Source organism: Bubalus kerabau, chromosome 1, assembly GCF_029407905.1.
Source record: "Bubalus kerabau isolate K-KA32 ecotype Philippines breed swamp buffalo chromosome 1, PCC_UOA_SB_1v2, whole genome shotgun sequence".
In the NCBI taxonomy this organism is placed as follows: Eukaryota; Metazoa; Chordata; class Mammalia; order Artiodactyla; family Bovidae; genus Bubalus; species Bubalus kerabau.
Genome location: NC_073624.1, coordinates 113,715,265 through 113,739,822, shown reverse-complemented (window position 1 = coordinate 113,739,822; position 24,558 = coordinate 113,715,265). Strand labels below are relative to the sequence as shown.

General features: G+C 37.7%; 1 protein-coding gene across 1 annotated transcript in view; it reads left to right on the top strand.

Moving 5' to 3' along the window:
• The window catches only part of LOC129652970 (uncharacterized), a 142,414-nt gene extending 129,483 nt beyond the window's left edge, over positions 1 to 12,931 (top strand). Inside the window, exon 5 of the mRNA XM_055582173.1 lies at positions 12,816 to 12,931. Coding sequence (XP_055438148.1) covers positions 12,816 to 12,897 — 82 coding nt within the window. The 3' untranslated portion in view covers positions 12,898 to 12,931. The remainder of the gene's footprint in view (positions 1 to 12,815) is intronic.
• The last annotated feature ends 11,627 nt before the right edge of the window (positions 12,932 to 24,558 follow it).

The window sequence follows — 24,558 nt, the reverse complement described above, 5'->3', positions numbered from 1 at the left end:
GACTTTAACAGAATCTTCTTTTAGGATTTGAAATAGCTTAGCTGGAATTCCATCACCTCCCACTAACTTTTTTTTATTTTATTTTATTTTTTTGTGGTTGTTGTTGTTGTTGTTTTTAAATAGTAAGGCCTTCCTAAGGCTTCCTAAAGCCAACTTGATTTCACACTCCAGGATGTCTGGCTCTAGGTGAGTGACCATACCATTGTGGTTGTCCAGATCATTAAGACATTTTTTTTATACAGTTGTTCTGTGTATTCTTGCCACCTCTTCTTAATCTCTTCTGCTTCTGTTAGCTAGGGCTAAGTAATGTCAGGGTGACTACATTGTGGTGATTATGGAGTCAAATACTCCACAATCCAAGGTACTAATAGCATCATTTCTGATCCTCAAATTTTTCTTTGTTGCATTTCCCAATGACTACGTGTTTGATTTTGAGACAAATCAGAACAAATCTTTTGCTCTGTTGTTCTGTCTGGCAAAGGAACTTCACAATGGATGAAGTCATAGTAGCCATTTTTAAATTTAGTAAGGATTCTGTGTGTCTATTCAATATGAAAGAATAGACTTCTGAGAATTCACTGTGGCAATAGGAAGGAAAATTATCTAACTGAAGATAGGTTAGAGATCTGGAACTGGAATTCTCACCTAAACTCAAGACCAGCAAGGAGCTCCTTCCTCCTTGATGAAGCAGCAAGAAAATTGCACCCAATGATCCAGGGAAGTGACTAGAGCCTGTCTGCATAGGAATCTAGATGAAATAGAGGGGAAAAGTACCTGTCTTGTGACATATCAAAAAACCATGCTTGGGCATATATCAGTATGGGACTTGAATTGTATATTATTCACAGTGCCTGAAGCTTCCAAATGTAATTTATATAAACTACTGAAAACCTACAATTCTAAATGGAAACATGTCTGAACCAAGCACATAGGAATCCCAAAGGAAAAAACAACCTGAAAATGAGTTTACAGTTTAATGAATAGTGATAAAGCCCCACATGAGAATTATCAGCATAAAGAATAAGCAGGCACCATAAGGAAGAGCATTTGAATCCTAAAGCTTTGAGATGGCTTAACAATATGAAAAAACATAAACTAGTCCCTTAAAAAATTATAGATAAATAAGAAATAAAAACCAACAATAAGACACTATGAGAACAAATTAGTAGATTTGAAGTATCAAATGCTCAAATATAAGAAAACTATAGTTTTTTTCTTGGTGTATAGTTGCTTTCCAACGTTGTATTAATATCTGCTATACAGCAAAGTGAGTCAGATATATATATATATATATATATATATATATATATATATATCCCCTCTTTCTTGGATTTCCTTCCCATTTAGGTCACTGCAGAGCACTGAGTAGAGTTCCTTGTGCTATACAGTCAGTTTCCAAATTTAAAAAACTAATGAAAACTTTTAGTAGAGGAATGGTATGGGGAGGGAGGAGGGAGGAGGGTTCAGGATGGGGAACACATGTATACCTGTGGTGGATTCATTTTGATATTTGGCAAAACTAATACAATTATGTAAAGTTTAAAAATAAAATAAAATTTAAAAAAAAAGAAAACTTTTAGGATAAAGAGAGAAATGACCTAAGAGTACATTAATGGACTGTGAATTACACCTGAAGAATTTTTCTAGAATAAACACAGAATGTTAAGAGATGGAAAACTTAAAAGACATAGAGGAATAAAATGAGAAAGCACACTAATATCTATTAGGAATGCCAGATGATTAATTACAAGATAATAGCTGAAAGTTTTCCATATTTGAAGAAAGACGTGCCTGGAACGTTCCATAGACAGAGGAGCCTGGCAGGCTACAGTCCATGGGGTCACAGAAAGTTGGACACAACTGAGTAGCTGAGCACACAGCTATTAATACCATATAGAAAATCACTCCAAGCCGCAAACCAGATAAGGAAAAACAAATTCAAACATATTTTAACAAAGCCACAGAACTACAAAGATAATGCAAAGATCTTAAAAATCAGGTAGAACAAACAGCATATAAAGAAGCAAGGAAAAAAAGAATAGATATCTTGTCAACTAAAATACAAGATGACAACACAAAACATAATTTCGTATGTTGAAGGAAAGGAGCAAACTTGAGTTCCACATTTATATAAACTTTTATCAATAATGAGAGCAAAATCAATGCATTGGTTCTTTTTCAGGAAATGGCTTAAAGAAGTTCACCACTCATAAATAATTTTGAGTAACTGTACAGATATAGATATAGATATAGATATATGGAGAAGGAAATGGCAACCCACTCCAGTATTCTTGCCTGGAGAATCCAATGGACAGAGGAGCCTGGCAGGCTACAGTCCATGGGGGTCACAAGAGTTGGACACAACTTAGCAACCAAACCACCACCACCATATATATACAGTGATTTTAGTCAAACCCCAGTTTTCAGCCTTGAAAACTTGGTTATTCTAGTATTCACTAAACTAAAAAGACATTATCATCAATGGCATATTGTTACAAACCAAGTTCATTGCTGACATATCTCTGTGTCAAAAGGTTGAAATTTTAATAGCATCAGAAAGGTGCCCTTTTGATAGGTAGTTAACTGGCCTAAAATACAGAAGCTTCACTGTCCTCATCATTTACTTCTTCAGATATCTAATCTGTAACATTGTCATTCTTTTGAACAGAGCTTCAAATGTGTCTTCTAAATCATCGTTATCATTCTTGATCCATCATTAAATGTAGACTCTTGCATTTTAGAATGCACATCCAGACATTGAAATATGTACATATGTGAATGCTTATCTTTCTCAATTATCCTATAGTATGTGAAAGATAAATACTCAGTGTTATTGTTTAGTCGCTAAATTGTGTCTGACTCTCTTACGACCCCATGGACTATAGCTGGCCAGGCTCCTTTGTCCATGGGATTTCCTGGGTAAGAAGACTGTAGTGGGTTAGTAACCATAGTTGAACCTTTAAACCATCTTTATGTCAAGCACACTTAGTAAAAACAAGCTAGTTCAACTAGAGATACAGAAAAGACTGTTGGGGTAACTGGAGTAAGTTCTTGCCAGACAGTTTATGATCATTAACAACTTCTTCATGTAATAAAGTGACTCTGTGAAGAAGGTGGAAGGGCACTAGAGAATTCTACATAGGAACAGAACTAATAACTGTGAGTGGTTTAGCAAGGGTGTTTTTATCCATGGCAAAGCATTAAGAACTAGAGACAGATCAACTACTAAGACAAATAAATTTGTATTAGTTACTTATCTACTCTTCAAATTGTACACAGAACATTCACAAATCAATTATAACCCTTCATATACCTTCGATATTTTCTTATGACCTAGAGAAGATAATAAAAAACTCAGAACTTCCTAGCAGTAAAATGGTATATAAACATTATTTCATTCTACTTAATTCTTGAAACTAATGTGTTTATTTATTATGATGATCATAAATTAGGAAACATAAAGGATGCATTTAATAGGAAAGAATTAAAACATTTATTAAAGAAACATACTATAAAGGTGAATTCAGATTTGCTATCAAATATGCAATGGCACTCCACTCCAGTACTCTTGCCTGGAAAATCCTATGGATGGAGGAGCCTGGTAGGCTGCAGTCCATGGGGTCGCGAAGAGTCGGACACGACTGAGTGACTTCACTTTCATGTTTCACTTTCCTGCATTGGAGAAGGAAATGGCAACCCACTCCAGTGTTCTTGCCTGGAGAATCCCAGGGACAGGGGAGCCTGGTGGGCTGCCGTCTATGGGGTCGCAGAGAGTCGGACACGACTGAAGTGACTTGGCAGCATGTAATGAATTAAATGGAGTTTCTGGTTCAGAACAGCTGAAGTGTTGAAAACTTGCTACTTTTAAAATCAGCATCATTCTAAGATCTTCAAATAGAAACATAAAAGTAAGGTGGGTACAATCACTGTATTAGAGACTCTAGTTCTAATTTAAATTCGTAATTGAAACACAGTAGCAAGAACTAACATAACAATTGACATATACACACTACTGTGTATAAGATAACTAATAAGAATGTACTGTATAGCACAGGGAACTCTACTCAATACTTTGTAATGACTTATATGGGATCTAAAAACGGGTGGATATACTTGATTTGCTTTGCTGCATATCTGAAACTAACACAATAGTGTAAATCAATTGTATTCCAATAAAAGTTTAAAAAACAAGAATTAACATAGGGAACTATATTCATTATCCTATAATAAACTATAATGGCAAAGAATCTGAAAAAGAGTATATGTATGTATAATTAATCATGTTGCTGTACAGCAGAAATTAACACAACATTGTAAATCAACTATACTCTAATAGAATAAATTTTAAAATAAAAGAATTCAAAGAAATTTAGAAAGAGCAATAAAACCCGAATTACTTAAGATTTGAGACATCACTTTGTGAGAAGAGAGCAAAGAAATTTCAAGATGTTAAAATGAGAAATGGAGAAGCATGACATATGAATTTAAAATACATATAGGCCATCATAAAAAATGGTGGACACTGAAGATCGTAAAGGGCAAAATGTGTTCACACTGTCTGAAGAAACCACAGAAGAGAGTGCTGAAATCTGTTCTTGAATTGATTGAAAAGATAGAAAATTATCTTTTGTGAAAAAAGTTATACAGTTTTTCCTGACGATGAAATAAACTTTTAGAATACTTCTCAATTATCAAATATTTATAGATAAGTTTTGACACTGTACTTGGAAGGCTTGTAGTGATAAATCTGAAGATTAGGAGTACAACATCTTAATTTTCTAGGTGCTGTTATTTTATAACTTTTTAAAATATAAGTTTTTTAATAACATTATAACTTTTTTATAAATTTGTTACAACACTGAATGAGCAATGGGAGAGTTATATATATATATATACACACATAGACAGATCTTTAAAAGACGCTTACTCCTTGGAAGGAAAGTTATGACCAAGCTAGGTAGCATATTCAAAAGCAGAGACATTATTTTGCCAACAAAGGTCTGTCTAGTCAAGGCTATAGTTTTTCCAGTGGTCATGTATGGATGTGAGAGTTGGACTGTGAAGAAAGCTGAGTGCTGAAGAATTGATACTTTTGAAGTGTGGTGTTGGAGAAGACTCTTGAGAGTCCCTTGGACTGCAAGGAGATCCAACCAGTCCATTCTGAAGGAGATCAGCCCTGGGATTTCTTTGGAAGGAATGATGCTAAAGCTGAAAGTCCAGTACTTTGTCCACCTCATGCGAAGAGTTGACCCATTGGAAAAGACTCTGATGCTGGGAGGGATTGGGGGCAGGATGAGAAGGGGACGACAGAGGATGAGATGGCTGGATGGCATCACTGACTCGATGGACGTGAGTCTGAGTTGGTGATGGACAGGAAGGCCTGGCATGCTGCGATTCATGGGGTCGCAGAGTCGGACACGACTGAGCAACTGAACTGAACTGAACTGAACTGAGATAGATCTTTATATCTATATATATATAGATATATGTATCTTTCAGGAAAAAAAGAAAAGTCTGTTTCCAAAATGGCGTCTCTCAATACTGCAGCCAAGTCTGGAGAATGGCCAGATTAATCATTTGGGTTTAATGGTTGTTTTGATGTTGTATAGAAGGTAAAATGCTCATCCTGTGATGTTATTCTAGGAAGTTCTCCTGCAGGAGTAGACTCAGAGTCATCCCACTCAACATCCCTCACAATCCCAATGGGCACATTCCAGGTGGAGAACAGATAATAAATTCTTTGTCATTTCAGCAATTTTAATTCTAAAAACATTGGAGGTTCTTAATCTACTGCTTCTTCCTCTGAGTATAGATGTAAGGAAATTTTTTTTTTATAATTTAGAGCCTCGAATAAGACTTTATAAACTGGTTTATGGTCATTATGCTTCAATTTGATTTTGGATGCAAAATGTCCTACAGAGTCTGCTGAAATCAATGAAGGAAATAATTCCAAAAAGTATTCAACCCATAGAAATTCTCTGTGGTTAGGAAAATGTATGTTAATCTATTTTTATTTACCAGCATCCTCATTCTTTTCTTTGTAAAAGCACTTTGAAGGAGGGACAACATTTAAAAGATCACAAAGAGAGGAAAAATTATATAAATCTTTAAAAATTGTATTGACTCTACCTGCTTTTCAAATGGACTACTGTCTTATATTTATCTAATCTTCTCTGATTCCATTATGTTGTGTGTGGGTAGGGTAATGTTCTCCCACCAGTTTCTTCTGTATATGCAAGAGCTTCCAAACCAAAAATCTGACAGTTTGTATTCTTGTACTGAAAGAAATATTTCTGGGGAATAGGGAAGATAGTTTAGATGCATACATCTGACCTTGTAAAATATAATCTTTGTGTTTACCATAGAATTGAATTTATATTGCTACCAAACATTTATTCCAGTTTGTTTTTGTGTATCTCTAATATGCCATTTTATGGAGAAGGAAATGGCACCCCACTCGAGTGTTCTTGCCTGGAGAATCCTGTGGATGGAGGAGCCTGGTGGGCTGCTGTCCATGGGGTCACACAGAGTCGGACACAACTGAAGCGATTTAATATGCCATTTAGTTTGTAGATCTCTGATACTTTAAAACATATGACAGTTCAAAGAAATCTATGTGTTTTCTCTAAAACTTTTTAAGCTTATAGTTTTTTTTTCCTTTTTAAAAAAATGAAACAATTACATGCTTGCCACAATTTTTGCAAAGATTTAGCTAACACATTTCATAACTAAAAATGGCCTCTGCCTATTATTTATTGCTCAGAAAGTAAAATTTAAGTATATTAATCAATTCTATAAAGAATAAAAGTTATTAAGTTTCTAATACTTACAGTTCTTTTTTATATGTAATGAAATTCAGATTTCGTCTAAAAGAAATGAATAATTCTTTCACAGTAAGAAAGGATTTCTGTTCATATCCTGAAACTACATTTTTTAGCTTGTGGAATATAAATCATCCATTTGCTTGGTATGGTTACTGAAACTTCAGTTCATGAAACTGAATATATGTTTTTTATATATCTCTTTATAATAGGATTCTGGACTATGATGAGTGGTTTTCCATACACACAGAAAGGATTAGATACATAGCTTTCTTTTTTCCAAAAATGCCATCAGCATTGTTAGTCTCTGAACATAGGTGGAAAACTGCCTTAGTGTTTCTGATATTTCTCTTTTTAAAAATTTAAGACACAATGCAGAATGAATAACTACTAAAATGTAATAAACCATGACCATGAAACAATGAAACTTCTTTTTTTCAAAAAAGCTCATGTACTGAAATTTATATTCAAATGAATGTTGCCCTTCACTGTTGTCACGTTGGATTTCAGAAATGCTGCTGTTGGTCAAAGCTTTTTGTTAAGACATTTTGAGGTCTGTCTTTAGAGACAGTGTGTGCACCAGAAAGCATTCCTCAAAGAACACTGGAAAGGCATTATGTTATCATGATCAGTGCAAATGTGAAGGCAGACCTTAGGGGGTATTTCTTTCTTTTGTAGTTTTTTTTTTTAATTTTGTGACTATATTTATTTACATTTTTCAAAAGCACTAAGTCTACAGCCCTAAGATACTCAGAATGACATTCTGTGCTTTCTTTGACCCGAGATTATTTCTTTTAATGTATCTGTGCCCTCTTCACATTAAATAGGCATTCATAAAGTATATTTTAATTCTAAATAGTACTCTTTTTTTCTCTAGATGAAAAATATACATATCTGCAACATATAAGGAGGGCTCTGAGGCTTGTAGAATCATGAGGTCTCATGTTGGTTAAAGGCCTTCATAGGCTATGCTCAGAATTTTGGACTCTTCAGATATTAAGAAAACAAGAAACACAGATTCTTAGGCTGGATTCAAGGAGTATGCGTTCATTGTTTTACTCACTTCTTATTTGCTGCTGCTGCTGCTAAGTCGCTTCAGTCGTGTCCAACTCTGTGCGACCCCAGAGACGGCAGCCCACCAGGCTTCTCTGTCCCTGGGATTCTCCATGCAAGAACACTGGAATGGGTTGCCATTTCCTTCTCCAATTGAGTTATATCTTAATCCCAGACAAATATATAAGGTTCTTACTAGAATCCATAGGACTGTACATGACCTGCCCTCTGCTACTGCTCTTTAACAGATAAAAAACTTTACCATAGCCTATAGTACTCTGCATAGATACTGTTGGATATTCACTTTGCATTAGTCAGTTAAGTCACTCAGTCGTGTCCGACTGCGACCCCATGGACTGCAGCATACCAGGCCTCCCTGTCCATCACCAATTCCTGGAGTTTACTCAAACTCATGTCCATCGAGTCAGTGATGCCATCCAGCCATCTCATCCTCTGTCATCCCCTTCTCCTCCTGCCTTCAATCTTTCCCAGCATCAGGGTCTTTTCCAATGAGTCAGTTGTAGCCAAAGTATTGGAGTTTCAGCATCAGTCATTCCAATGAACACCCAGGACTGATTTCCTTTAGGATGGACTGGTTGGATCTCCTTGCAGTCCAAGGGACTTGCAAGAGTCTTCTCCAACACTAGGTATAATGGGCCTTCCCTGATGGCGCAGGGGTTAAGAGTCTTCTGCAAACGCAGGAGACACAGGAGACATGGGTTTAATCTGTTGATTGGGAAGATGCCCTGGAGTAGGAAATGGTAACCCATTCTAGTATCTTTGCCTAGAAAATTCCACAGACAGAGGAGTCTGGTGGGCTACAGTCCATGAGGTTGCAAAAAGTCAGACATGACTGAGTGACTGAGCACACACATCAGGTATAATGCCAGACACCTTGCACATGTTCAAAAAATACTTATTGGATAAATGAATTAATAAGTGACTGAAAAACAGACATAAAGAATAGACTTATGGACATGGGGAGAGGGGAGGAGAGGGTGAGATGTATGGAGAGAGTAACATGGAAACTTACATTACCATATGTAAAATAGAGAGCCAATGAGAATTTGCTGTATGGCTCAGGAAACTTAAACAGGGGCTCTGGATCAACCTAGAAGCGGGGATGGGGAGGGAGGTTCAAAAGGGAAGGGATATGTGTATGCCTATGGCTGATTCATGTTGAGGTTTGATGAAAACAGCAAAATTCTGTAAAGCAATTATCCTTCAATAAAAAATAAATTAATTTAAAAAAAAACTTCTGGCAAAAAGTGACTGACTGAATCAGGGCTGGTAACTAGTCTGACTTTTCAGCCATGCAGGATAGTACTTAGAACAATCAATCTTGGTTCAATAAATCCTGAGAGATACTGGTCTCCAGTATTCTTCCTCATGGTGTCTTTCTGTGGGAAGTAGCAGAGTTTGGATTTTGTACCAAGTGTAATGGGAAACCATGATAGAGTGTTCAGTGGGAAAATGCCATGAACTGATTGACTACTTTAGAAATTCATTCTGGTTCCTGTGGAGAAGATATATTTAGGTGTCAAAAGCACAGGCAGAGAGACCAGGAAGGAGTTATAGCAGCAATGCAGGCAAAAAGCTATCAGAGGATTAGTAGCTTTGATTAGGCTCACAGCAGTATAGAGGAGAAAAGTAAAACTTCGTGAGACATGTTTTCAAAGTAGAGCCTATATGACTTGTTGATAGAATGGTTATGGAGGAGAAGAGGAAGAAAATTAAATAATTATACTAGACTTTTGCCCTGAACAATTTGGCAAAGCCTTTCACTGTGATGGAGATGAATTAAAGCAAGATCAGATAAGAGAGGATAAAGAAAGCTGTAGTTTTACATAGCAGGTTTGGGATTCTCGTTGGACTTTCAAGGGATGACGAAATGGCCATTAGATACAAGAGGCTGGGCCCCAGGAGAAATGGCTGAGATGGAAAGATAAAAAGAATATTTGTAATAAGTAAGATGCTCTTGGAAGCAAATAGAAGAACACCTTACCAGAAGTCGCTTAAAGAGAAATACTCCTGACATTTGTTTTGTCACTTTGCCATGTCTGCGTGTGAGGTTTAACTTCAGAGGGCACTGGGCTGACTCAGCAGATAACTGACATGCAAACCTGGGTCAGCCTCGCAGCGTCTCTTGGTCTCGCCCCCACTTGTGTGGTGTTGGTGCTGCTGTCCAGGCATCATGTCTTCAGTGCCAACAGAGAAAGCAGGGTAAATGAAAGAATATTTATTGTATTGCCTGAAAAGGGGATCGTTTTTTTTTTTTTCCAGTTATCTCTCTCTCCTCATTGGAGAGCAAACTTTTTTCCGGAAAATCACCAGCAGATTTCCCCAATGTCTCTTGTTCAGAGCAGTATCAAATGCCCTTTCCCTGGAGAAGGAAAGAGTACTATCTCAATTGACAAGACAAGTAAGTCATTTCTTATGGCCAAGGTTCCATCATTAATTATTTTCTTAAATAATATGCCAGAATGTCTAAGGAAGGCAACCATCCATGTCTGCTACAGGAGACATTGGCTTTTAAATCAAGGTAAGATGATGTCACCAAAAATATATCCACTGTACACTCAAAATGTTTTCACCCTCTCTCTGCAATACCCTTTTTTATATGGCCACTGCAAGAATGAAATCGTATACTCAGCTAGCCTAGAGTACCACCTACAACTTCATTGCTTCCAGACATGAAAGAATATCGTAACCCATGAAACAAACAGGCTATCTTGAAGATTATCTGTCATCACAAATGAGAATCATACACACACACACATACGCACACACACACCATAATTTCCAGTAACTTCATGTTTTCTTATTTAGCTTAGGGAAAAACACAGCCTAGAATATCATCATTTTACATATATTTATTACGGACTTAACTTCAGCAGATCTCGATAATAGCCACGGGCCATAAAGGTCTCATCTCTGGGCTTTTGCTCTTGCCCCGCCCCTTCTGTCTGGAAATTACCTCCTTTAGATCTTTCGGAGGCCAATCAGTTTTCACTATTCAGATTCATTTTCCTAGAGCCTCTTGCCTCGACCACTTTACTGAGCATCTGTATCTATACCAAGTCCCTCTATATGTAATACATATTTAAATATCTGCTTCTATTGTGCAGAAGTTATCACTAATGCAACACTGTATATATTTTTGCTTGGGCCTGTGTAACGTTTCCTCCCCACCCTCAGTTAGGTCAAGGATGCCTGCTTTCTTCTTGGGCTTCCAGCACCTATCACAGGATGTGCTATGAGGTAGACACTCAGTCAGGATTCATTTGTGCTTCTGTAAACGAGGATACTTGGAAAATAATGGGTCTATCATCTTTAAGAATACACAAATTCTGTGATTCCTGATAAGATTTTAAGTGACAACTGTTGAATTTTTTTTCCTTGATTATTTTTAAATAATTTAAAAATTATTTTAAAATAATTATTTTAATTATTTTTACATGTAGAAAATAAATAATTTTTACATGTAGAAATTATTCTTAAGTCACTGTCCTACTAGTGCTCATGGCTTAGCTGACCTCCTCCTTTCTTTATAATCTACATTTTCTACTTCAAAACGTAGGCTGAATGAAAGTACAAGATTGTGTTTTCCTAGACATAGCAATTGATTTAAGAATGGCACTAAATGTCAGAGGAGCCAGTCATGAACCTTTTTCATATGGTTGTAATGATTTGTATACATATTCATTTTCATACTTGTTGACTCTTAACCTATGTGCTCTGCTGCCTCTTAATTTGGAAATGGGATGTCTTAACAATGGCCTACAATTTCATACTATGTTTTTATAATTTTGAAATTAATCATCTCCCTATGAACCAAGATATAAATAAAAAATCCTGGGGAAAAGTATACCTATATTTCTGGGTTTATAGGTCTAAAAGATATAAATTGGAACATGGGGAGGAAGAATAGTTAATATTACAAGGATGATTTGAACGGCCTTTGCTAAGTGACAGCAAGTGAATTCGATATTAGAGTTTTTCAGGTAAATAAAATGTGATCAATGCATTTGAGTGTTCCACAGCCTAGTTGGAGACTGTTAGTATGTGAGGTGAGATTAACGGGAACGGGGCCATGACGTGTCTAGGATAAATGGGACTCAGAGAGAGAAAGATTGTTGGGGAAAAAAGAGTTCAGATGTAAACATATCTGACTCAGGGGCTGTGCTGGAAATTAATGAAATCAATAGGCAAAGGAGAGATTAAATCAGCATAAGAGAAGGGACAGACAGACTATTGCAGGATCAGAAATGGGACAATCAGAAATATTGGAAGGAGAGCTTAGAAAATGCACAAGAGAACTGAAGAAACTGAATTCCAAAAAACAAGTTTCAGGATGCATGCACCTTTGGTAGAGGGTCTTTGGATGGTATTTGAATAGGAGCTTGTGTATATGAATGTGTTAGGTGGCCTCTTGCGATTCAGAGGCCATCTGTGTGAGTAGGGCTTATCGGTATTAACTGTTCATCCGCTTACTGAGGCTCTCTCTTACACCAAGCACCCTGGCAGAGATGAATAAAAGGCAGGCCATTGCCCTCAACAAGTTCATAACCTCTGATGGGGAGATAAGTAAATTAGCAATGTGATAAAACATATTTGCCACAACTTGCCTATTATTGCAGGATTTTTCCCCCAAAGTCAAAAACTAATAATCCAAGGAATCCATTGGCATTTAAATCATGATTATCAAGCTTACACTGTCCTTCCATACTGCTACTTTGTTCTATTTGTTCTATTACAGAGAAAAACAATGTGAGTTGATATCTGCATGAGTTTTTCAGTACAAATTCTTATCTCTGTCTGCCATATCACATTGTATTGTGAGAAGTCCGAAATTTAGGTTCCTTCTTAAATTTAATTATCTGGTACTTTTCTACAGCAGTCTGTCTCTTATTGACATGTCAGATTGCATTTTGTTCACAGATCTTTTGTGTATGTCTCCTTGATATTGAAAACAGTGGCTGGTGTAAGAGCTTATCTGCTTTTGATTCTGCAAATGTCATAAAGAAGGAAAAGACAAAGGAACAGCCACATGTACTCGCTATTCAAGCATCTGTCCAACTTTTGTATCAAACTAATATTGGGAGAAACGTGGGCTGCATACTGCAAGTCAGACTCCCTGGTATCAAAGAAGAACACCAATGGCAGGGGACAACATCTCTGTGACAAATGCGTGATGGCATAAATGATTGAAACAGAGCACGTGAATGGGGTCTTGTGAGAATCTATGTTTTACTTTTAAGATAAAATAATTTCACGAATGCGTCCCTTGTATTACTTTTTACTTCAGAACAACAGCATTTTTCTTACCTAACAACTTATGAATCACAATGACATGAAAATGAGGAGAGATGCTACTCTTTAGTGCTCCATTTACTCCATTTGAATAGATCTTAAATAATTATCAAATTTAAAATATTTGTGGAAAAACATAACATTAAAAGAAATGCCAAGAAGTTACGTAGTTCTTGCCTGACTGTAGGCAGGTTTTGTTTGCTTGTCCATGCCACACTGCATGGCATGTGGAATTTTACCAGTCAGGGGCCAACCCATGCCTCCTCCAGTGATACCATGGTGTTTTAACAACTGGACCACCAGGGTGGTTCTAGGCAGTTTTGAAATTAGTAAAAGCCTTCTTAAAAAGGGACTCTTACAACATCTTTTAGAAACACTTCCTTCTATCTAACTCAAATGTTTTATATTCCATAGTAACCCTGTGTTTTCTTTTTCTTAAAAAATTAGCAGTAGAGGATCATGTCTTCTGGGTCTATTGTTATTATTCAGTCACTAAGTCATGTCTGGCTCTTTGCAACCCCATGGACTGCACAGCACACCAGGCTTCCTTGTCCTTCACCATCTCCTAAAGTTCACTCAAGCTCATGTCCATTGAGTCGGTAATGCTATCCAACCATCTGATCCTGTCACCCGCTTCTCTTCCTGCCCTCAATCTTTCCCAGAATCAAGGTCTTTTCTGGGTCTATAGCTAATGCCAAAAACACTGTGATTAATTAATATAGATATTTAAAAATTGTGGACCCCTAGATAATTCATTTCATTTCCCTTGGACTTCACAGATGAAAGCAAAATTTAATTTGCAATTAGAGGAAGGGCAGACTTAGTCCTTTTGAATCATGTATCTGAAAGAATATTTTTCATCATTCATCTGAAATCATAAACTGACATTTTTATCCAAGAAAATCCTAGAGAAATCATTTTGATTTGCAAATGGATTAGAAAAACTCAGACATTCAGCATTTTCTATGAACTCTCTTAGATTAACAAGTTTTCACAATCTCATCATTTTGGATACTATTTATAAAACTGATAGCTATACATAAGCACTGAATCTTTTTATAGATTGTATAAAATCATGCTGAATTGTTTTGTGGATAAGTATGTTTTTGTCAAATTGATTACTGTTTGAGGGAAAGGCTGATGGTTTTGTAGTGAGGGGCATTACATGAAGAGTCATTATTTCCTGGAACCTTAATTTTAGGGCCTCAGAATGCAGACTAGGAACCGAACTCTCCACCAAGGTCATTGTCCTGCTCTTGCCATTGCCCTTTCCCCAGTTCAAAGTCACCCTGGTGGTCAGGAAGATTCATTTATATGGAAAAGAAAAGTAGAGCTCCTCCTTACCTTTGCCCCAGAGCAGCAAACAACAAATATCACCAGAAGATCACGGTGGATGGACGGAATATTTGAAAGTTTCGGAAGTGCTTATGTCTGGACCTGAATTTGATCTCTGCCAGTTCCATGTGACTCTGGACAAGGTGTTTGACCTTTCTAGCAGAGTGTCCTTTAGACGCAGGAATTGAAAAGGGTCCTCCCAACACCATTCCAAAGACAAGAACTGAAGGTAGATATGGTTTCACCAACTATTTTGACTTCTCATTTATCAATGGCATGAGGTTCCATTAGATGTAACTTAAAATAGTGCCTGTTAGATGGTGGATACTGCTGCTACTGCTAAGTCACTTCAGTCGTGTCTGACTCTGTGCGATCCCATAGATGGCAGCCCACCAGGCTCCCCCGTCCCTGGGATTCTCCAGGTAAGAACACTGGAGTGGGTTGCCATTTCCTTCTCCAATGCATGAAAGTGAAGTCACTCAGTCGTGTCCAACTCTCAGCGACCCCATGGACTGCAGCCTACTAGGTTCCTCCGTCCATGGGATTTTCCAGGCAAGAGTACTGGAGTGGGGTGCCATTGCCTTCTCCTAGATGGTGGATGGTGACCTATTAATGGGTCATGGAATCAAATTAGTTGTTTGTGAACAATTTTAAATGGAATAGAATAGAACAAAATCAAAAGTATAAGGTACATCAGATGCAATAAGGATTAGCATTGCCTTTTGACAGTTTTGTTTGTTATGTGTTTGCCTTGTATGACTGAATAGTGACTGAATATATTTCTTACTGATGTCATTGCATTAAGTAGCTGAACTGTAGATGTCCATGTGTGACATTTAGAAATTCACAATGTCCATTCTGTTGGGTGCTTGGAAGAAGAAAGTGAATAGATTAGCATATCCTTATTTAGTTTAAGAACCATTTTTAGACACGTTCCCTCAAAATAATATAATAATAGAAAGTCACTCAGTCATGTCTGACTCTTTGTGACCCATGGTTTATACAATCCATGGAACTCTCCAGGCCAGAATACTGGAGTGGGTAGCTGTTCTCTTCTCCAGGGGATCTTCCCAACCCAGTGATCAAACTCAGGTCTCCCGCATTGCAGGCAGATTCTTTACCAGCTGAGCCATCAGGGAAGCCCTGGAGTATTTCCTCAAAAGCATGTTTCTTCCTCAAAAGTATATTTCCTCAAAATACTTAGTGCTAAGACTACTGCACGAGAGAATTCTGTTTCCTCTTCATGCTTTGATGTTTGTTCTCTGACATTTTTTTTGTGAGCCCCACGATGGCTGCTATAGGCTAATAAATCCCTGTGCACCAACCAACAACACTTCTATTCCAATAGCGTCCTAATGACTTAAAGCCCGTATTAGATTTCTCTGTTCTCTGAAACAGCATAGGAAACTGTCAGACCTAAATTATCCTGGACCTCAAACTGTGAAAGAACAGATAATCATAGGAAAAATATATTTCTTATCAGAACAAACAGGTGTGCTTGAATATTGACTAAGCTGCTTAATCTTCCTCTTGCAAAGAAGGAGAGTCATATTCAAATATCTGTACTTTTATTTTCTGTCAGTTTGATAGCCTTCCCTTCAGAATAATCAGTTTCCACATTCTTGATGAGATCCAGTTCATGCATCAAATCAGTCATCCTTGACTATTTGAAGCCTTTGACATCAGGTCCTGTAATGCTGTTTTACATATTGCTTGCTGATATGGATGCCTGGTCAGAAATTCAGCTTTTCCACTGAGACCCCACTTTTGTTTTTCTAGGAGAGTTATACATTCATAGCATCTGGAAAGAAATCCTTTCAAACGAAGCAGACTGTGGTCATTTTGGTTACACCAAATTCTTTAAATAGCAAACAAAAGGGGGAAAAAAGCATGTATGTTGAATCATATGAAACGGCTCTTCAACTTATTTTGACCTATAAAGATGGTAGTTTCATATAGTTCAGTCTAATAATAATTTTGAAAAAGACCATATCCTCTATTCAATATATGTACATGCTAAGTCGCTTCAGTCGTATCCACATCTTTGTGACCCCATGGAGTGTAGCCTACCAGGCTCCTCTGTCCATGGGATTCTCCTGGCAAGAATACTGGAGTCAGATGCCCTTTCTCCAGGCTTATCTTCCCGACCCAGGAATCAAACCCATGTCTCTTAGGTCTTCTGCATTGGCAGGTGGGTTCTTACCAGTAGTACCACCTGGGAAGCCCCTATTTGATATGCATTTTCTTTTAAGTAGCCAGACCTTGAGTTCAGCCAGGATGAAATATGGGCTGATGCTGTTCTTCATCCATGTATTTAAAAAATATTTTTCTCAGTTCCAACTATGTTCAGAGCACCAGGCATGTAGTGAAGACAAAGATAAAGCCAAAAGACCTTTAGGAATCATATAATATTTTTTTCTGATTGCTAGTAAGCTGGTGGCAAAACAAAGTTTTCACTCATAAAAGTGACACAAAACTTGATAGCTGATTAAGATGTGTGTTTGTTTTTTTTTTTTTTAATATGGCCTCAGTTTGGTATTAGAATCATCCAACCCCTTCCTGTATTCTTCCTATATTTACTTTCTCCTAAGTAGATTCTCTCTCCAGTCAACCTACCAGGGTCCTTTAGTCTTTCGTAGGTATCCATTCATGATCGATATTTAATGCTAATGACCTACTGTAAGAATGTAATGGAGAAGGAAATGGCAAGCCCCTCCAGTATTCTTACCTGGAAAATTCCATAGACAGAGGAGCCTGGTGGGCTACAGTCCATGGGGTAGCAAAGAGTCGGACACGACTGAGTACACACGTGGGAATGTAGCCACCTAAAGCCTTTCTACATCTTGAAACCTTAAGGAAGCACCCAGGTGACTCTTTAATGTTTTAACTGTACCAGCCACAATCAATAAGACATTACAGTTGTTCTGTGATACTGTTACTTCACTTTTGGAGAATGATGAGCAGACATCTGTGTAGTTTGCCCTTTTATAAGACAGTCACTGGACAGCCCGTCTGTTGCTATTTCTAGCTCTTTTCATGTTTACTTTTGGAGTTGTGTTATTGGGTTTCATTTTGTTTTGTTTGGAGGGAGTCTTTTGTTCTGTGGTTGATGTTTTTGAAATGATCTCTCCCAATCATCACTGCCCCGTGTGGCAGGGCTTTTGTTTCCGTCTGAGAGTCCTTGGGTTGTTTCTTTCAATCAACCATTCCACCTGCCACAACAGCACTGAGGTCACCAAATATAGACTGAGTACAGCAAGGCAGTGCAAAGGCATGCAGCGATTCTCAACCTTGGCTACAACTTAGAATCACCTGCAGAGTCTTAAAAATACTGACAGCTGGGTTCTGCTCCTGAGACCCTGAACAAATTAATCCATACTGAAGCCTGGACATTAATCTTTAAAAAAATTTCCCAGAGGAAGTCTAATGCACAGTGAAGTCTGAGGCCCACTGACTGACGTGTTAGCAAGAGTTCCTAGGTCAAGCTGGCTGTGAGTCTTCAGTCTTGTAGAAACTGAGCCCACACTCTGGAATGAGCTAAAATCTAATGTGTATATCTACTTTCAGTAACCCATTCTGATGATCAGCTGGATATCATTTATAAAGGCTTTACCATCTGTCCTACTTTCTTCAGAGAAGAGTTCAGATCTTGAACAAGAGCGAGGAATAATATCCATCATACATAATAGCCCTGAAGTCACACTTTGGGATCCACTGCAAGATTATGTTACTCACCCAATGCTTTGAGCAGCTTTCTCCTGAGAGTAATTAGCATCTGTGTAAAGATGTAATCACCTAAAGCAGCTGTGTAAGCAAGGGCATTCTCAAGAGCTTTTTGTTTCTAGCAGCAAAGACTGTTGTGTTACAGAAGCATTTTGCCAGCATAGCTTAGGACATCCGTGTAGACAGTATTAGAATGAAGCATTGGAAGACTGAATAACCGAAAGAGATTAATTTCTATTAAATATCTACATTCTATCTATGCTAGTTCCCCCAAGTAGGTTAGACTGGGAAAGCCTACTGGAGGATTTTATCTAATCTCCTTTGACTCGGTACACAATTCCTGCAGTGGCTGCCAAGCTTCCCCAGAAGAAAAACAAAAGGAATACTGAGTAAGAAGTAGCCCCAAGGGGTATCCAATCCCCAAATTAATCCCCATTTGAATGAACTGTATGCTGTTATTTGGATTCAGTCTTAATTTACATTGACATTCTTTAGTTGAGAAAGAAAGATTTACTAAGTAATAGTATACACTTTTTAGAATCAAAAATTTGCCTGACGTTTCTGAACTGAACTTACTGTTTTCCATGTGTCAGTTTCCCTAATAATCCAGGTCTCCTTCCATCCATTATTATTGTAGAAAGGTCTACAGATAAAATTATGGGTATAATTTTACCCCTTTCCACCTTCATGTCATTTATTTTCAGAGTACTGGAGGATCTCTGTCAGCTTTTGCTGTCACTTTGATGTTTCTGTGTCTCAGTGCATTTGGTAACTTATGAAAAATGGATACTAATCGTAATTTTCAATGAATATAACTTTCTGTTTCATATCAAAGACTAGCTTCTTTCAAGAGAGTTCCTTGATCACCTCTACTGTCATAATTTGGGCTTGAAAGTGAAAGTGAAGTCGCTCAGTCGTGTCCGATTCTTTGCGACCCCGTGGACTGTAGCCTATCAGGCTCCTCTGTCCATGGGATTCTCCAGGCAAGAATACTGGAGTGGGTTGCCATTTCCTTCTCCAGGGGATCTTCCCGACCCAGGGATCAAACCTGGGTCTCCCACATTGGAGGCAGACGCTTTAATCTCTGAGCCACCAGCGAAGCCAATTTGGGTTTCGGGAAATGCAACTAAGCATGATCTCTACCTAAGGGAAATGTTGGTTCCAGGATTTCATTGGGGAGCCCTGCAAAAACACATTTCTTTTTGAGTAAAAGCTATAGTATGTTGACACTAAGAGGAAAGCATGAAATATAAACCCTACTAGGCTTCTGAAAGTTTTGTTTTACTGGAACTTTGTTAAAGCCCTAGGGAAGAGCTTTAAACTTCCCTTAGTGTTTAGTTTTGATGCTAAGAGTAAAGGGTATTATTGAAGAACCTCAAAATTCAAAAAGATCATATGCTCTTTGATGCTCTAGATGGTCAAGAGATTTGTTTCTAAATACTACTTCAAATAGCACATGTAAGAATAATCCCAAAGCACAGTAGGAGTTGAGGATGCTACAGAGTCATATATCAAATCCTACAATTCCATCTGTCTTCCTTACCCTACCCACCCAAATCCAGTCTGGCAAAATTCAGAAAATGGATCAAATAAATGAGAAAGATAAAGAACACAGATAAACTCACACAAGTGACTTTGGAAATGCAATGTTTTAAAGAATCTCAGAGAAACAGGGATTGGACTGTTCACAGGGATTGGATTGACCAGACCTAAATATAGGTCTGGTCACAGTATTAAGTAAGAATCTTTGAATGGCAAGCTATATAAACCATTTGAGCTGACATAACTCTCAGTGATATTATCAGAAGGGCACTACAATATCTACAGAACTCAAAGAAGCAATAAGCTTTCACACTTTAGGGAGAATGTGATCCAGTGCATTGAGAGAGGTCTCAGTGACGAGAATATATTATCTGGGCTTCTAGACTTCTCCTAGAGATCCAACAGCTTAGCACCCTGTATCTCTCAGTTCAAATTTCAAATTAGCAGGAAAGTAATTTGACTTTTCCATTTAGTGTGAAGGGTCTATCCTGTATTAGTTGTCAATAGCCAGGAAAGCTGTTCTCGGAACAAAAAACATGGCCCTTGGGAGTCATTCCTATGGACAATGTGGCTGTTCTCAACCAGCAAGCCCCAGACAACTCAACAGAATTCTATTATGAATATTTTCTTAGAATTCTGAAAAGAAAAGAAGAGATCATCAAAATACAAGGACATCTGTGGATCATGTTATTCCTGAAGCCTCGGGCCTTTCTATTTTGCCTAAATTGTTGTATATTCATGCTGCTAATAGTAATTGTGCTTGAGAGGAGGTGTTCATGTTTTTCTTTGTGAAGCATAGGAACATAAACAAGCTTGAGAATATGTAATTGTTCCTTTCCTCTTGAGTTTCTTGAGTGAATACAACAGGAGTGTGTACAGAGGTGATTTTCTTTCTTCCCAGGGCTGACTTCTACCCTAAAGCTGTCACTTTCCAATTTCTTTTCCTCTTTCTCGTTCCCTATTTTGAAAAGAGAAATGGAGAAGAAAAGAGTAGAGTTAGGTTGAGAGGATGGGTGGGAAGAAAGATAAAGAGGAGACAGAGGAAAGAATGGGGGAAGAAGAGCGTATGTTTTGCAGAGGACACCATGTTCAGAGTATCCTCTCACTCAGTAACCTAATGACGAGTTAAAGGAAGCAGCTGCTCCGAGGAATAGTTCTAGATGGTTGAGTCTGGTCCCTTCAGTCAACCCTGTCTCCCTTTTCAGTGCTGTGAATACCTAAAATAACTTCACAAACGTTCAGAGCTTGAGTCCACGTTTAACAGGGAAGTGTCAAGTGGATTTAAGTCAAAACAAGTTAGATATTGACTCATATCAAATCTTTGCCCAAGATCAAGGAGAGGAACAAAAGAATTATAACAAACTAAAAGGAAAAGGCGGGGGAAGGACAGGATCTGAGAGCTCTGCACCCTGAAAATCTCTTGCTGTCTTCATAGTTTCCCTGGTGTGCCCTTGATTAGAAGTCATTTTGTTTGCCTATGAGAAATAAAAATACTGAAATAAAGACCAAGTATGGATATAATTTATGGATATTGACCTTTAAAATAGGTGAAGCGAAGGTTGGAAGGGTAAGAGTACAGGGGTCAGGATTTCATTAAGAAGCAAATTTCATCTGCTGTCCTTGAAAGGTAACCCTGAATGTGCGAATTCAGTGCCATCCTTATTCCTTATCTGAAGCCAGCCCTCTTTGCCAGGGAAAAGTGCCGCTGCCATTGTCTAGGCCGCTGGACGCTAAGTTCTGTGCGGACAGCACTGTGTCTTCTGTGTAACGACTGAATACCAGGCACCTGGTACGGGGCTGTCCGTGGAGGCGCTGAGGAACACGTGCTGAAAGATATGAAATCAGGAAGCAGTGTCTAAGCAACAACATGACCTTGGGGAAATGTGTGGAGGCAGTGTGGAATTACCACCGTGTTTAAGAAGAAAACCCCTCAGGTGAGTTAGATGGAGTTGATTCAAATCGTGACTGCCATTTTCTAGCTCTGTGACCTCTGCTGATTTGTTTAACCTCACTAAACTTGATTTCCTTCTCTCCAAGACTGAGATAATAATCAGGACTTCCTCCTGATACAGTTCTTAAAAATAAATCAGGTAGTGCACAGAAAGCATTTATCCTATCTCCTGCCACACAACGTGTGCTCAGAAATGTTAAGTATAGCAAGTTGTCTTGCCTAATTATATGCAAAATCCAACCAAATTTTGTACATCCCTTGAGTTTAGTGTTGGTAGAAAATTTCACTCTGTTACATTATTACTTATCAAGGGATGGGTGGAATGAAGAGAGGTGATAAAAAGGTCCTGCTCTGGGGTAATGACATTGTAGTTCTACAGCAGCAAGGCTCCATGAGTAGTGTGACACGACCCAGCTAATATTATATAGTTCTCCTCTCTTCCACTCATCAATAAATATATTTTAATATATTCTCATAGTTAAGTGCTGACCACCAAGTGAAATTCATATCTGCTGGGTTTTTTTTCCCCCACCATGGCATGATTCAAAAGTATTAACATGCTTTTGGCTGTGATTGTGAGTGTTTTGGACCTGTAACTCCTTCCATGGAAGAGCAGCAAGTGATTTGGATGTTATGATGGTATGATTGCTAAAGGGAGATTATTTTGTGTATCTATAGTTTCATTTTCTGGAGCTTATTTTTAAAGAACCTAGATCTTTGACATGTTTTTAAATTCTTTGGTTTAAAACTGGGAGACTAATGGTGATGCTCAAAACCAGGATAATCGTGGTGTAAACTGCTTCTGACAACCCTTCCAAGGACGAGTTCAGTGATGACTTGTAGTGTCCTTCCTTTTATAATCCTTTCACCCTGGCAGAAATTGTCTCTCCTGGACTAAATTTACATCTATCAGAACATATGTACTTAATAGCAACTAGAATTAAAATAATCCCATATTCAGACTTTGAGCTTGTGTGTTTGAAAGAGGAAAGGTATGTGGCGTGCAGGGTCCAGTGCCGTCCTTTGCCGCTGTATCAGAGGTTTTTCAGCAATCAGTCACTGTTAGTAGTTAATGGATTCAACATGTTGGTGAAAAGGAGGGAAAGGGATCATCACTGAAATGTAGAAGCTGGTGAATATTCCTACTAAGAATTCATTAGCTTCAACAAGATGTGATTTGAGAGAAAAGTTCTAATCACCACACGTTTTAAATAAGCACTTGCACTTATTAGGTGGCAGGATTTTGATTATACAATTGGGTAGTTCATACTGAGAAATGCTGACTATTTTAAATGTATCAGTGAGGTTTTGTGAAAATATGCAAAATGTTTGAAACGTGAAATAAATGCAAACATTACTGAGGTGAGATCAGACTATATTAAATTGGATTAGGGTATGTTAAAATATAGGACAGGGTCTATTTCAAAAGTAATGCAACATTAATTCACCATTACTAAGCTGTGATTCAGATGCAAAGCAAAATGGAAAGGAAAGTGCTATTTTTCTCCTTCAGCTAAAACGAGGAAATATTAAAAATTGTAAACTTTCTTCTTGGAAACAAAATACCTCTCTTGCTTTCAAAGATAAATGGTTTTTTAAAAAAAAAATCACTTTTTAGAACTGCCTTAACTACTTCTTCATTTTGAAGATATGAAGCTTTCTATCCTTGAAAGAAAATCACACTTCATCTCTACAATGGAAACAATCAAGATTGATGCTGGATTGTCTAATAATCCTTAAAGATGCTGTTCTAGGGCTGAAAGACTCCAATTGGTATTTTGTTTTCCATAGAAAATGTTTTGTTATAATCTTTTCACGAATTCAAAATACTGTTGTCAGACCAAGTGATTTACCCTTTATTTTGATGTCCATTGGTGAAATGTCTATGTACTGGGACACTCCACGAAGTGCCAACTTAAATTCCCAAATACATCTTTACTTGGTAAGAAAAACTAAAGTTGTCTCAACCAAATTATCAACAGAAATCATTTCAAATAAATTAAGTTATGCAAAAGTGAAGACTTGCAAAGTATTTGCCCTTAGGATCCTTTTATAGTCAGAATACCACTACTGTCTATATCTGTATTCATTTCTATTCTAGTGTAAAGAAATCACAGTAAGTTTAAGGGACAATTCCTATTTAACCTTTAAAATAGCTGAAAGCTGCCCGTATGGTAGCCAGTTCCTCTCTTTTACATGTTATATTTTATAGACTAAAATGGTGATATTTTACAATGCCTTTATAAAGTTCACTTCAGTTAAAAAGAAAAAAAGCCCCCGAAGCTGCTCTTGGAGTGACAGTAAAACATTCTGGAGTTTCATCAGTCATGGATGATTTAAAGGACATCAACTGTAGATCCTAATTAGATTTTTTAAAAAATCAATGCTTAGGGATTTTTTTTTTTTAATTAGCACATATGTTAACTCTAAGCTGTTTTATAAATAAGAAGAAAGTCCAAACGTGCTGTTTAAGAAGAGAAAGCGATCAGAGTTGAGAATACTAAAGATGTTACACGGCCACCTCTACAGTCCATTCTGCTGGCTGGAAGGATGGTGTACTATTAGCGGCTACAGAGAGGCTGCAAAGAAGCCAGCACACCACCATTATGCGACTAATTGCTTTGTGAAGTGCTTTCAGAAAAGCTGGAACTGAAAGGCACCCTAAACTACCAATTTATGGTCTATTCTTAGTGTCAATGATGCCTGGGAGAACAGCACATTGTAAAGTCTGCTTTTCAGAGGAGAATATTTTTGTCAAAGTGATGTGGATTTTCAAATAGTCAGCCCTCCATATCCAAGGGCCCCGCATCCACAGAATTC